We start from the raw sequence: 14,684 nt of genomic DNA on the forward strand, positions 1-14,684 counted from the left end.
TTTTATTATTATTATTATTATTAGGAAAAAGGAAATCCTTTCTAAAAATTATTGATTCAAATGGAGTTTGTGGGCTCTCCCATAATTGGAACCTTTTCCGGTTTCTGGATTACAGGCCTATACCATGCAACTCAGTTTACGGAGATAAATATCCCTTCTTCTACAGACAGGAACCCCTTTAATTAAAAACATAATATATATCAGATAAAAACTTTTTTACCAAATTGTCAAAAGAAAAAGAACAGCTATACTCAATGGACGCATACCAGTTTTCTCTTACTTGAAAAATGCAATTAATTATCCAGGGGCTTCAAAAGATGTGCATGGCTCCTACTGGGCTTCCCTTGCTTCATTTTGGTGGTGGCAAAGGCTGGTGCATTTCATGCAAGAAGAGCACCAAACTTGGTTCCTGGGTTACATAATAAAGTTGGGATGAAAAAACATCAAAGTCCATTAAGTTCAACCCCTCCAAATTAAACCCAGAGCACGTGCATACATACACACGCTCACACTGACTTTGCCGTCACAACAACTTCCTGCAGGGCATTCCACAACCTCACCTTCAAATGAAAGTTCAGGTTCCTCTAGTCTAAATGGGTGGCCTCTTGTTGGTGCATAGTGATTGTATTCACTGGTTACATACCAAACATATTGGTATGTAAACTTCACTTTTCTTGAATAGTGTTCATTTTAACACAGTGCCTATTAATTTTGGGGGGTTGATGAAATAAGTGGATTGTTCTAACACCCAAAAGCACTGAATAGAGTTTGAATGCTGAAAGCAATAGGCTCATTGATCTTAGCAGTAAATACTTTGATCAATGTGTAAATTTGTTTGAGACTTACTTACCTTTGACAGTAATGAAGGAGTTTATAACTGAGCGAAAGTATCAGACTGCTGGGAATCCCTATGGATTCCCCAGTTCAATATTTAGTAAATCCGCACTGTGTGGAAGTTAGGAATGTAGTCACAACATGTTTAAGCAAAAATGTTTATAATGTTCAATCAAATATATTCAATTTTTTTAAAAAAAAACTTGAATCGAGTTTGGATAATTCTATTTTGACCATAAATAAAATTCAAAAATTCTAATTTTCAATTTGACCCTTAATAAATCTGCCCCATGGTGTGGTAGATTGTAGAGCTGAAAGCACTAAAAAGGCTAAAGCCTGCAGACTCTGTACTTCTGTAAATAAGAATAAAACAAAAGCAAAACCACTCATGACCACTCACTCATGCTTTACATTAAACTATAATTTATACCATAAGCATTCTCCGTTTTTTGTTACCAGTACCTCAATGAGGGTATTGAACAACAGGTTATATAGATCTTTAGTACAATTTGCTACTAAATATTCAAATATTCTGAAAGTGAAATGTTTATCCCCAAAACCCACTTGATAAATAATGTATTGTGATCAAGATTTGGCATTATCAGAAAGAGCAACACCTTCCAAATCCTGACATTGTCAGCTGCGATTCAACCGCCTCGTTAATTTGTGTCAACATTTTACTGACAAAAATGCCCTAATAGAATTCTTGACCTTCAATGGAGAGTTTAAATACAGCAAGCACAAATCATTAAGTATCAGACTATCCTTCCTCAAACTGAACACTACAACATCTGACATTTCACAAGGTCACTTTCCGAAAGCATAAAGGGATTATGCTTGTTACATTCTTGTAAGGTCACCAGCACTGCTTTTTCAAGGCTATGAGCAATGAGAAACATGGGGTCAGTCAGTGCAATTTTCCTCGCTTTTTTGTTATCTTAAGCATACAGAGCTGGATTGTTTGAATAAGAGTATTATAGGGGGTGGAGTATAAATATGCTGTATAGGTGCTTTAATTTGGTTACTATAATACAGTATATGAAATTCACACTCAACGTGGTTGTATTACACAAACTCACACACAAAAACACTAAGGGGCCGATTCACTAACTCGAGTGAAGGATTCGAAGTTGAAAAACATCAAATTTCGAAGTTTTTTTTTGGGCTACTTCGACCATCGAATGGGCTACTTCGACCTTCGACTACGACTTCGAATCGAAGGATTCGAAGTAAAAATTGTTCGACTATTCGACCATTCGATAGTCGAAGTACTGTCTCTTTAAAAAAACTTCGACCCCCTAGTTCGGCATCTAAAAGCTACCGAAGTCAATGTTAGCCTATGGGGAAGGTCCCCATAGGCTTGGCTAACTTTTTTTGATCGAAAGATATTCCTTCGATCGTTGGATTAAAATCCTTCGAATCGTACGATTCGAAGGATTTAATCGTTCGATCGAAGGAATAATCGTACTATCTATCGAAGTCGAAGGATTTTAGTTCCTAGTCGAATATCGAGGGTTAATTAACCCTCGATATTCGACCCTTAGTGAATCGGCCCCAAACTATTGTGATAATTACTGTAAAAGTATTGGAGATGGAAAGGGGCAAATATTCATCATATGTACATTAAAAAAGTAGAAAACAGGATATTACAAAAGCAGAAGAAAATAGGTAAGAGTGAAGGTTAGAATATAAACATGTGGCTAAATAATGAATAGTGGAGGAGGAGAAGAAGAAGAAGCAGGAAAAGGAGAAAATAAAATGCAACTGTAATGCTAGTTAACAGTGAACCCAGGGAGACCGCTGGAAGGTACCTTTCGGTGAACAGAGACCCCCCCCCCTTGACGATCCTGGTCTTCACTGATGCCCTTTTGGGGCCCCAGACTTTCTGCTGCAGAATCAATCAGGGAACCTGAACACATTGAAGATAGTACAGACAAGTTGAAAGTACAGATAAGTAGAAAGTAATACAGACAAGTAGAAAGTGGAAAGCGAAGTCAGCCAAGGCAAGGTTTGGGTCAAGCAGCACGGATCGTAGTCAGTAACCAGGGACATGGGACAAGACATGTTCTCAGTTTTCCAGGTGCCCTCAGCTATGTAACTTGTGCTCATTCTTTACTGCTGTGCTGCAATTTGGAGTGATATGACCCCCTTCATTTCCCACCAGCAGTCTAGCAACAGAACAATTGAAAGGTAACCAGTTAACAGCCCCCTGGTAGATATGAGAATAGCACTCAAATAACTCCCAATGCTACTCCTCCAGTTACATAGAGAAGGAGAGGCAGTAGTTGGAAAAATAATATATATATATATATATATATATATATATATATATATATATATATATATATATATATATATATACACAACTTTAATATTTTAAAATTATTTGTACAGTGAAGCAGGAACTCAGGAAGCACCACATGAATGGTACACCTTATACTTCCATCATGTTTTTGCCTATCCACTTACTGTATCTCAAAGTTTAGCACCACAATCTTTTTTTTTTTTTGGTGGAGGACTTGAAGTCAGATAAAGAGCAGCTAGCAACTCCTAATCGGAAAGGTTTAATTTGAGATAACTGAGTAGGAAACAATGGCTAAAACATCAACAATAAACATCTGTTTAATTCATTTATAGTTTATATCACTTCCTTCACTGCATTATATCAATCCGCAACAGCTCCTGCCAGTCAACAACATGTTTGCCACCTAGCAAGCAAACAGTGGTTTGACTTATAGACAGATTCAAATCTATCTTTAGAATTAATCTGCTTCTATATTTCCAGAGATTAAGCTTTAATACTTTTTCAAATTCATCTTTTATAACCTTTATTGAATTGTGATTTCTTTTCATAAAGGAAATTTCTGAGCTCTAACACAATTTGTTTACTTTCTGAACTTGTTGTATGGTGGCATCACTAACTGACACCTACTGCTTTTATTGCCAGAACAACATGGCTGCCTATCCAAGGACATATAATTAAGGATGAATAGAAGAAAAAAGAAAAACAATTGCAGTTATAGAAACACAATAAAACCTACCGTGAAATTACATTAAATGCACTTAGACTATAAATGTGACAGGATAGTCATGTATACATTTGTCAGCTAACAATGGAGAAAATTGCTGGTTGACAAGGAGCTAAATTAATGATTTAAAGCACTTATATGGTAAGTATAACTAATCAGCTCTTTGTAATGTGTTTAGAGTATTTCGAGTATTGGATTTGCTATTTATCTATAGAACATACGAAATGTTAGAAGAGCATTTCTGAGAGTTTATATCAGAAACTGCATCTTCTTGCAAGCAGTTGTAACAAAATCATATGCTCTAAAAAAAATCACACCAATCAAAAGTTACAAGCTTTGGCTAATCCTCAGTAACCACCCAGCAATTTCACTAGCAAAATATATCACCTCCATGTGTGTAAAAATAAAATGGGTTGCCAGAAGATAAGGGATACTAGAGTTCTTTGTAAGTATATATTTTAAAAGAATATATATTTTAATATTTGGTGCTTAATATATTGCTAACAATTATTAACAAAACAAACAGTACAGATATGTAAAATGTTTCAGCATTTAGCAAGAGCCTTGTCTAATTACAGCCTCAGAACGTAACTTGATGAGACTTTTGGTAAATCAATAGTTTAAACTCTCTAATTTTAGGTATTTTGGGTAGTTTTGCTGAATGAGACAGCAAGATAGCCCCCAAGATGCCTGCCTGCATGTAGTGGGGTGAGGGGGTTCTATGAGTTAATTACACAGCAAGGCAGGGGGAGTGGAGTGTAAAGTGTTATAGGGAAGATACTGTTAGGAAGGGTAGCCATCCAAAGCCCAGCAAATGAGTTGGCCAGTTGGAGAAGCGGCAGGCAGCCAGTTAAAGGAGAAATGAAAATTCTGTTCCAGCATTATGGTGGCAGTTAAAACAGTGTTTATTTTGTTCGCTATGGTATTCATAGTAACATAGTAAGTTTGGTTGAAAAAAGATACACGTCCATCAAGTTCAACCTTTTAACTCTTTTTTTAACCTAATTGCTAGTTGATGCAGAGGAAGGGAAACCCCCATCTGAAGCCTCTGCAATTTGCCTCAGAGGGGGGAAAAAATTCTTCCTGACTCCAAAATAGCAATAATCGGACTAGTCCCTGGATAAACTTGTACTATGAGCTATCTTCCATAATCCTGTATTCCCTCACTAGCTAAAAAGCCATCCAACCCCCTTTTTAAATCTATCTAATGTATCAGCCTGTACAACTGATTCAGGGAGAGAATTTCACATCTTCAGCTCTCGCTGTAAAAAAAACCCTTAGAGAGATTATTATATGATCCCCTTATATATTTATACATAGTTTATACATAGTTATCATATCACCCATTAAGCACCTCTTCTCCAGTGTGAACATCCCCAATTTGGCCAGTCCTTCCTCATAGCTAAGATTTTCCATACCTTTTACCAGATTAGTTGCCCTTCTCTGTACCCTCTCTAGTTCAATAATGTCCTGTTTGAGCACTGGAGACCAAACCTGTACAGCATAATTTAGATGGGGCCTTACCAGTGCTCTATACAGTGGAAGAATGGCCCTTTCCTGCTGTGAATCAATGCCCCTTTTTAATACAGCCCAATACCTTATTTGCCCTTAAAACCAAGTTTATTATCTACAAGGACTCCAAGGTCCTTTTTCATAATAGATTTGCATAGTGCGATCCCATTAAGGGTATAAGTGGCTTGGAGATTTTTACATCTCAGGTGCATGACTTTACATTTATTAAAATTGAATTTCATTTGCCATTTATTCGGTTGGCAATACAGTGGTGTTCCAGTTTCTTCCCTAAGGGAAAAGGTTTATGGTACGTGGTAAGTGGTTCTAGCTAAAAAGAATGGAACATAACCCTGTGTACCCACCAAGTTGAAGGAGGTAAAGTGGCTGATGGTTATGGTAAACATATCTTTAGCCACTGCCAGGAATGTGTGTCAAGGTTTTTGTTATGGTATATGCATTTGTTGGGTTAACTATTTTAAATATTTATTGTTAAATTGCATAAAACTAATTCAGCAACAGATCCTAACAATGTGGTCAATTATTAAATGGCCAATGATTGTTATTATTTATTGGCCCCATAACCTGGCCCCACTGTATGTAGCCTGTGACACAGTTCTTTGCACATAGAATGGGGCATAAAAGTTGTGCTTTACTCTGAATGCAGTGCTGCAATAAAGGAAACTATACCCCCAAAATGAATACTTACCGTATAGTGTATATCATATTAAGTGGCACATTAAAGACTCTTACTAAACTGGTATACTGTATATGTTTAAGTAAATATTGCCCTTTTACTTTACCCTTGTGTCCCCATTTGTATGATATTTTCTGCTCTGTAAAAGGAAGAAGCGTGAAAGCAAATGACAGAATTTTGTCTGTTAATTGGCTCATGGGACCTAACATGTATGGTTTGTTTGGTTAGTTTGTGAATCCTAGGATCCCAAGGGGCGTCTCTTTTTTCTTATTTTCTATTTAGGATTAACCAATGGCACATACTTGTAAAAAGTATATAATGATATTATGTATTTACATAAAACAGAGTTTTCAATATGAGTTGTTTTATACAATATATGTTTATAAAGAACTGCATTGTTTGTTGGTATAGTGTTTCTTTAATGAGAGAACGGTGGAAGGTTGTACTTGGGCAACCCCTACAATGCCTCCTAGCTTGTTTTTTTTTTTAGACATTGAGACTAGGGAGTGCAGGGAGCTGAAAGGTGCAGTAGAGCCCTGTACTTAGCATCTGCTTCTGGCAGACTATATTACAAGGCTTCTGTGAGCTCTGCACACAACCTGCACAGACCATAGCTCAAGTTCTCTATGCATAGGCTCTAATGGATGTTGTTTGTGCTCTGTAGAACCAGTGTCGGACTGGCCCACAGGGATAGCAGGAAAAATCCCAGTGGGCCCGGGTGTTAGTGGGCCCTCCTGCTGCTACACATTGAACTTGATGGACTTTGACTTTTTTCAACCCAATTTAACTATGTAACTATGTAACATTTGGCCTATTTCATGGCCATTCCCTATTTCTATGAGAACAAAGAGGCTAAATACATGGGATATTAGATTATGGTATTTAAAGAAAAGAGACTAGGAGAATAGAGGTTGAGTGAGGAGAGGAAGAATGATAGTACTGAGAGTGGGCCACGTTTTTGGTGGTCTAAAGTTTTTTGTGGGCCTCTGGTGTCCCAGTCAAACACTGTGTAGCACTCTAGTACTTTTCCCTGCAGCAATATTAAAAGAATGGGAGAATTTGACCCGTTTCGTTTCGACAAAAATTTGCCACCGGCGAAATGTCGCAGATGCCCATTAAAGTCTAAAAATTTTGTCTTTTTTTTGACGCACGACGCCATACAAGTCTATGATGCCATTTCCGTGGCAAAACAAGGCGAAAAAAATCGCCCATCCCTACCTGAAAGCCCCACCAATATGGATCATACTCTGTATATTGATTTGCAAGTCATTTAGGTATTATGTTACTTACAATGAAATGCTACATGTTTCATTTGTTTTGCCTCAGCCGCCTGGTATATTCATCAGCAGAAGTAGTAATCTTCGTTATTGCCCAGAGCTCAACTTAATGGCCCAATTGGAATGGACAATTGAGAAATGGCACCAGGTGAGCTCACAGTGGATAGTGGCAATTAAAAGTACTAGTAGTCATGTATGGATACAATCACCGGCTGCTTTAATGGAGTAGAAAGTTGTCTAAATCCTACTGTGGTACAGCTTTAGTAATTATCTTATACTTGCACTGGTTTAAACATTTTTCAGACAGACTTGCCAACTCAACAGTTAATTTTAAAACATATTCACAGGTCCAACGCCAGATGTATCCTTAAATTGCTGTGGATTGGACTCTGGTCATTTTAGATGTATTTAGATCATTTTTACATTAAGGTTTTACTCCTTTTAATATTTAATATTAATTGTTATTGATATGACTTTTCCCGTAACACTAATTCATGCAATATTATGATATGCTAAAACAAGTCTGAATGGTTTCACTTGGTGAGATTCAGATTTAAGTGTCTAGAAAGGGAGATGAACTGACTGCTAGCTAGTGTTACATATAAATACTAGGTATTTTTTAAAGCAGGGCTGTCCAACTGGCACCCCCTTCTTGTGGCCCCCACATTAAAATGTCTTCCTGCTGTGTCTGCTTACCATGTGTAAACTTTAAATGGTATCACTACAGAGATTAACTGGCCCCTGTTTTGTTTAAACCTCAAATTCAGACTAATCCCCTGCATTGTTCATTCCTGTAACACCTCTATTGTTCACACCCTAAAGCCCTGTACTATATAGACCTGAGATCCAGACTGAAACTGCCCCCATTGTTCCCCTGTTCACACTCATACAAACTGCTGAAGGAACACCAGCACTGTGTCACTGTATGTTGTACATTTTAGAGTAGTCCTAATAGGTTTCCCTGTCTCCTGCTCTATTCTAGCTGCCCAATGGTTATTGGGTGTGCCATACTCTGCCTGTGTGTGCCATACACTGCTTGACCAATGCTCCCTGTGTGTGCCATACTCTGTATGTGTGTGCCCTGTTCTGCTCTTCCTGAGGAACATAAGCCTGGTATTTGTGGGGTTTGTTAGCATTTAAAAATTATTTTTATTATTTATTATTGTTTTATCCACAGGGGAAGAGGAGGCATATGGAATTAAGGGTATGTCTTAATATGACTTAATATGGGTGGTTATTTACTAAACTACGAATGCAAAAATCACAAAAAAATTAGACTTTTAAAAAATCACGAATTTTTTGGAATTTATTAAACCCCGAGGATGGAAAAGTCCAAATCAGAAAATCCAGCATCTCAGACCTGTCAAGGTTGCATATAAGTCAATGGGAGAAGTCCCAATGCTTTTTTGATGTGCGTCTGGTTTTGTGCAAAACCCTGAAGTTTTCAGGAAAAATCTGAAAATCCCCCAAAAATGTTGAAAATCGGATGAAAAATCAGAAAAAATCATGAAAATCTGATTTTTTTTTCCCCTAAAGCAAATTTTCGGGAAAATTTAATAATAAATAAGTGAAAAAACCTGAGTGTATTTGATCAGAGTTTGTAGCAGAAATTATTGGGATAAATTCGGACTTTGAAAAATAACCTTTTTCACATTAGTGATGAGTGATATACCTGCTGTGAGCACCAACCATTTGGTTTTTTGGTGTGCTACCACAAATAATGTGGACATGGGTGTGGTTTATAGTGGGTGTGGTTTAAAAATAGGAATTGGCTAAGACTGGCTTCCATTATCGGCCCTCCATCATGTAGGCCAGAAAAATTCTGGCCTTTCAGTATCACAGAAGTTGGACAGCACTGTTCTGAAGCATGCTTCTATTCAAGGGGACCATGAGCATGTGTATTGCATTCATAAAGCAGATTGTTCAACAAAACTTTTCTCCATCCCTCCAGGGTCAGTATTACAATGAATGCAATAGTCTGATTTCTTGTTTTTTGTTCTAGATTTACTAAAATGTTTATATAATATTGAATCTCTTCTGAGGACTACAGGCTCTAGCAATTTGCACCATACTGTCAAATATTAGAATATGATGTGGAGATGAGCAACCATAGAACAATGAACTCTTAAATCTTCTCAATAGGATCCTCCAGGGCAATCTGCCCATTTAATACAAGATGATGCTCCAGTACAAGTTTCATCCAGTTGACTAACTGTTAATAATCAGGGCCAAGTGAGAACCTTGCCTCAGGCAGTACGTGGTAACATTCAGAGATGAATTCTATTTTTCAAAATGAGAATTCTGCTTTTTATGTGCAGGTAGCACAGTGGTGCTCTCTGTAGTGGTGATACACCCCCCTTGACCCACTCTGATATATATGTGTGTGTGTGTGTGTGTGTGTGTGTATTACACCCACACACAGTTCCAAAAATATATTTCCTATTCTAAGGCCATCATGGTTACTGTTAAATATTGTCCTTTGTGCACCAACCCTATATACCCCATTTAAGTGATTCAGTCCCCGTTCTACACCAGTTGTACTAAATAAAAAGGGTTTCATACCATAGCTCCAGTTTTGATGAGTCTGTCCCATAAATACCTTGTCTACTGACCTCTAAGCATTGTGGATGGATTTATCTATACCCTATAATCAATTTATTACTATGGCTAATATTGTTATTTGTGTGGGCTAACATGGTTATATTATTCCCACACCCATAACTCTTACTAGTGGAGTATCCACTGCTCCAACGGCTCCAATTGCCTTTCTAAGCATTGCACAGTTTTTACGATATCAATTGCTGCATCTCAGCTACTCTTATAGTCATCCCATTCTAGAAACAGATCTGATGAAAACAGCTATAAAAATATATGCAGCATGGTATTTTGGAAGTCTGGTTAGGTAATCCCATTAAAATTTAGTACAACCCATAAAGTAGTCTACCATTTAAAATCAATGGAGATATTGATCTTTTAAATAAGTATGACTTCCTTCTAATAATGTCTCGCTGTCGGCAATTTATGCACAAAAGTTCCCTGTCTGAAAGAATACACTAATCAGGCATTCTCTTCGATATGGGTTTTAATTTAAGATATTATCATTTACATGAAATCAAAATAAGATGTACACTGTGATATTTGTATAGTATGATTCACTAATGTAATACATGGCTCTTTATTTTTTTTTATATAAATGTAGTAGAAACCAGGTTTTCTAGAGGCTGTTACTTGGGGCACTAGCCTTGAATGCATTTCTGTATTTTATTTATCAGGGACTTTGTGCTACATAGCACTTTGGGTGCTTGTGGCAGACTCCTGCACTGCTGCTGGTCTGACCTTTTTACCATACTGTATTGTTGGGATAGGCAAGATCTCACATTGTTAATCCATCCTATAACCTTAAAGCAAGTTGATTAACTCTGTAATTTAATGCTGCAAAATTAAAACATTTATAGATTAAACACATTTAATACTTGGTGCTGATTTTCCCCAAACAGGTCAAAAGGTGTTGTCCTACTGCTTGGCATAGTGAGGTTTCAATGGGATATTTTTCTATTTACTGTTATTATCTGGTCACACTGTATTAATATATACAGGATATGCATAGCTACTTGTGAACTTTTATTGTCACCATGTAATTTTTTTATTTCATATTTTAAATGTGCAATGTCCAATACAAAGCATGCTGTAGGTATAAAAGTCCACTCACAGACAGCAAAAGTCAGTCTGGTTCTGGCTGTGCAGAAGGGAAGACTTATGTAGAAGTTGTATTGTTTAAAGCTGTTCTATATTGAGCTTTAATATGGCACGCAACTATAAAAGCTGCACTGGACAGTGGTTGTTCTCTAAAGCTTCCCAGGCCTCCCCTGTGTGAGATCAAGCTTTGTGCACACCATCTGCAGAACTTTTCCTAAGAAACTTGATCTTGTCCAGCGGATGTCTGGAAAGCTGGGAAACAATGGTAGCAGCAGTTAACTAGTCTGGGCCAATGTGGCTTTTAAAGAAGAGAAGGGTTAGAAGAAAGCAATTAGAGGCACTGAAGTGGAGATGGGGTGCCTAACTAATTGATTTGTCACCCCCTGACACTCCTTGTCCTTTCAAATTCCATTGTATTTTGCAATAAAACAAAAACCTTATTTGTTCTATCTCATCTCACATAGCTTATAAAATATAACAAAGTGAGTACAACATGTGCACATCCAACCTTTAATCTCCAGCATAGATTTTCCTCCAAAATAATGAAATTAACAAAAACTGGCAGCAAGCACAAAACTATGATCTGGTGCTACAAAATACAACAGACTGCCTGCTCCCAGGGAAAATAGCATTGGACATTTAACTAAATCATTACTGATTTACATTTCATGGCACTCGGCATTGCAGGAGACATAAATCATAGAGGAATTTTAAAGCCAACAATATTGACTTTTTTTTATAAGACAATAAGACAACCCCCTTAAGAGGTGTCAGAGCTGGGAATGCTAAATTAGTGTTATCTTTGCACTCTGGGCTCCAGAACATGGAAATCTTGATGCAAAGCATGACTTTTTTGTGATTGCTTTGACAAGATTTCAATGCGAAGGACTCTCCCTCCACAACAAGATAAACAAACTTTCAGATGCGCTATGAATAACAATGAGACTGCTCTCAACCTGACCCATCTAATATCTAACTCATACCTCTATTATAATTACACAAACGTCTACTGATCAAGTATTTCATTGTTATTAAAAAAAAAGAAGTTCTTTAGAGACAGACTTAGAGCTGAGTAGTACATAAAAAAAGGTTTAGAAGAAATAACATCAGAAACAGATTCTTTGTTAAAGGTCAAATACATTTTTAGTTTACTGTAAAATCCATGCAAACAAATAAATAAAGTAACTGAAGGTGCCCGCACACATTTATACAATGCTGCAAACAGAGATACACCAAAAGCATATATTTATCTCTACAGATGTTTGTAATCTTGCACTTGTACTGGGTGTGCAATTAATGCTTAAGAAGCTTGAATTACTTTTGGGATAAAACTGCTTAATTACATAAAAATAGTCAAATTCTAATAATTTTCAAAAGAATAAAAGTATTTGAGTGTTCCTCATATCTATCTAAGTCTATTGTACTTTCAAGTTTATAGGTACTGGACCCCAGATCCACAAACCAAAATATTTTCCAAAGCCAGGATTTGGCCTTTATTTCCCCCCTCTATTCTCCAACCCAAATCTGAAGAGTGAAGGAGGCCACAGAGGACATGGTGGTTTATTTAGACCTCTCTCCCACCTGGTCAGTACTATGCTAAAATAGATTTTACTGTAGCACTCTCAATTTAAGAAAACCCCTTATCTAGTAAGTCTTAGGTACCATCTCTATCTGGTAAAGAATGAAATAAATTGGTATAATCTATTAAATACATTCATAACCTATTAAATACAAATATATTTGAAATGTACCAACCATCAGAGGAACACTGAGGGGCCAATTCATCAAGCTCGAGTGAAGGATTCGAAGTAAAAAAACTTCGAATTTCGAAGTGTTTTTTGGGCTACTTCGACCATCGAATGGGCTACTTCGACCTTCGACTACGACTTTGACTTTGAATCGAAGGATTCGAACTAAAAATCGTTCGACTATTCGACCATTCGATAGTCGAAGTACTGCCTCTTTAAAAAAAACTTCGACCCCCTACTTCGGCAGCTAAAAGCTACCGAAGTCAATGTTAGCCTATGGGGAAGGTCCCCATAGGCTTGCCTAAGTTTTTTTGATCGAAGGATATTCCTTCGATCGTTGGATTTAAATCCTTCGAATCGTTCGATTCGAAGGATTTAATCGTTCGCCCGAAGGAATAATCCTTCGATCGTATGATCGAATTTTCTGCGCTAAATCCTTCGACTTCGATATTCGAAGTCGAAGGATTTTAGTTCCTAGTCGAATATCGAGGGTTAATTAACCCTCGATATTCGACCCTTGATGAATCGGCCCCTGAGACTTTAGGGAGAATACTGTAAATTAATGATCTACTTCATGGTGAAACATATATAGTTATTAGAAAGGGGATAAATTGTCTCACAAAATGTTTCTGTCAAGGAACTGTCATAGCTAGTGATTGGTGAATCTGTGCAGAAAAATTTGTGAAACGCATTGAAATCAATGGGCATCAAAATAATTTTGATGCACTTCAATTTTGACTCGTGCGACAATTTTTCTATGCATAACTATTTGGTCTAAGTGCATTAAAGTCAATGGGTGTCCGAATAATTTTGATGCTCAACAATTTTTATGCATGCACCATATTTTTTTGATGCAGCGAATTTTTCGCCAACGAATTGATGCTGCAAAATGCAGAAGTTTGCTGCAAATTTGTGTCTTCCAAATTTATTTGCTCATCACTAGTCACAGCCCTTGCAGCTATCAAGCTAGTTGGCATAGGACAAGCCTGGCTCCTATTGTTACCTCTCCAAATATTTGTAAGGCTGGAGAGAGTGTTATTAGGGCCTTGGCAAAGGTCCTGTTGGAGACCAAAAGAGTAATCATAGAATAAGTAAATTTTGACTGTATTTACATATTTTACCAACATCCAGTTAAATATTTTTTTTTGTCTTTGAAAATCTAAGCATCAGATCATAAAATGGTCCTATGCAAAAGAATTGCTGCCTCACAAAAGCAGACATCCCTAACTTACAGTATATACAGATGCAAAAGATTTCTCCAGTGAAAGTAATCTATACCAGCAGTCACTTCAGACATACTGGGAATTCCATGCATACCAAATATACTTCGGAACGCAGTGCGTATGGTGCTTTTTAGGCATTTTAAAGCTGGAAAGAAAATATGTAGTACAGGTACTTTGTTAACAACTGTAACGGTTCTAAAGATGAGGCACAAACAGGCTAGTCATTTTAGCAATATGTTCTACTAAGGTCTTCTTCTGTTTGTAAAAAATACAAGTCAACAAGTCACTGCTGCCCTCTTTGAAAATTGATAACTGATGGATCATAATTCTGCAAACTTGAGTACTGTATGTCTTTCATTATTAATCTATAATGGCTTTTATTTTGTGTATACCATAAAAATACCTTGCTCCCTGCGTTTTCCTCCTTATCCATGCCTTATGTGAGGACAGTTTCCACTAGCAAACTAATTGCAAAGAAAAAATAAATGGATCTCCTGGTGATACTCAATCATTTCGGTAAACACAAATCTTAAGAATTCCCATATTAAACTTGTCTTTTAAGTAATTACAGAGTCATGTCCTGAGTGCACTTACTAGCAAAGAACCCCAGATCTGCTGACATCAACCCGAGCCTTATATTTAGTGATTGATTGTTAATTATTATTCCTCAT

At 37.0% G+C, this 14,684-nt stretch overlaps 1 protein-coding gene across 1 annotated transcript in view; it reads right to left on the reverse strand.

Annotated features, from left to right (window-relative positions):
- Positions 1–352: 352 nt before the first annotated feature.
- The window catches only part of LOC121393116 (protein diaphanous homolog 2-like), a 90,191-nt gene continuing 75,859 nt past the window's right edge, over positions 353–14,684 (reverse strand). Inside the window, exon 8 of the mRNA XM_041574681.1 lies at positions 353–409. Coding sequence (XP_041430615.1) covers positions 381–409 — 29 coding nt within the window. The 3' untranslated portion in view covers positions 353–380. The remainder of the gene's footprint in view (positions 410–14,684) is intronic.

The sequence above is a fragment of the Xenopus laevis genome, chromosome 8S, assembly GCF_017654675.1.
Source record: "Xenopus laevis strain J_2021 chromosome 8S, Xenopus_laevis_v10.1, whole genome shotgun sequence".
NCBI lineage: Eukaryota > Metazoa > Chordata > Amphibia > Anura > Pipidae > Xenopus > Xenopus laevis.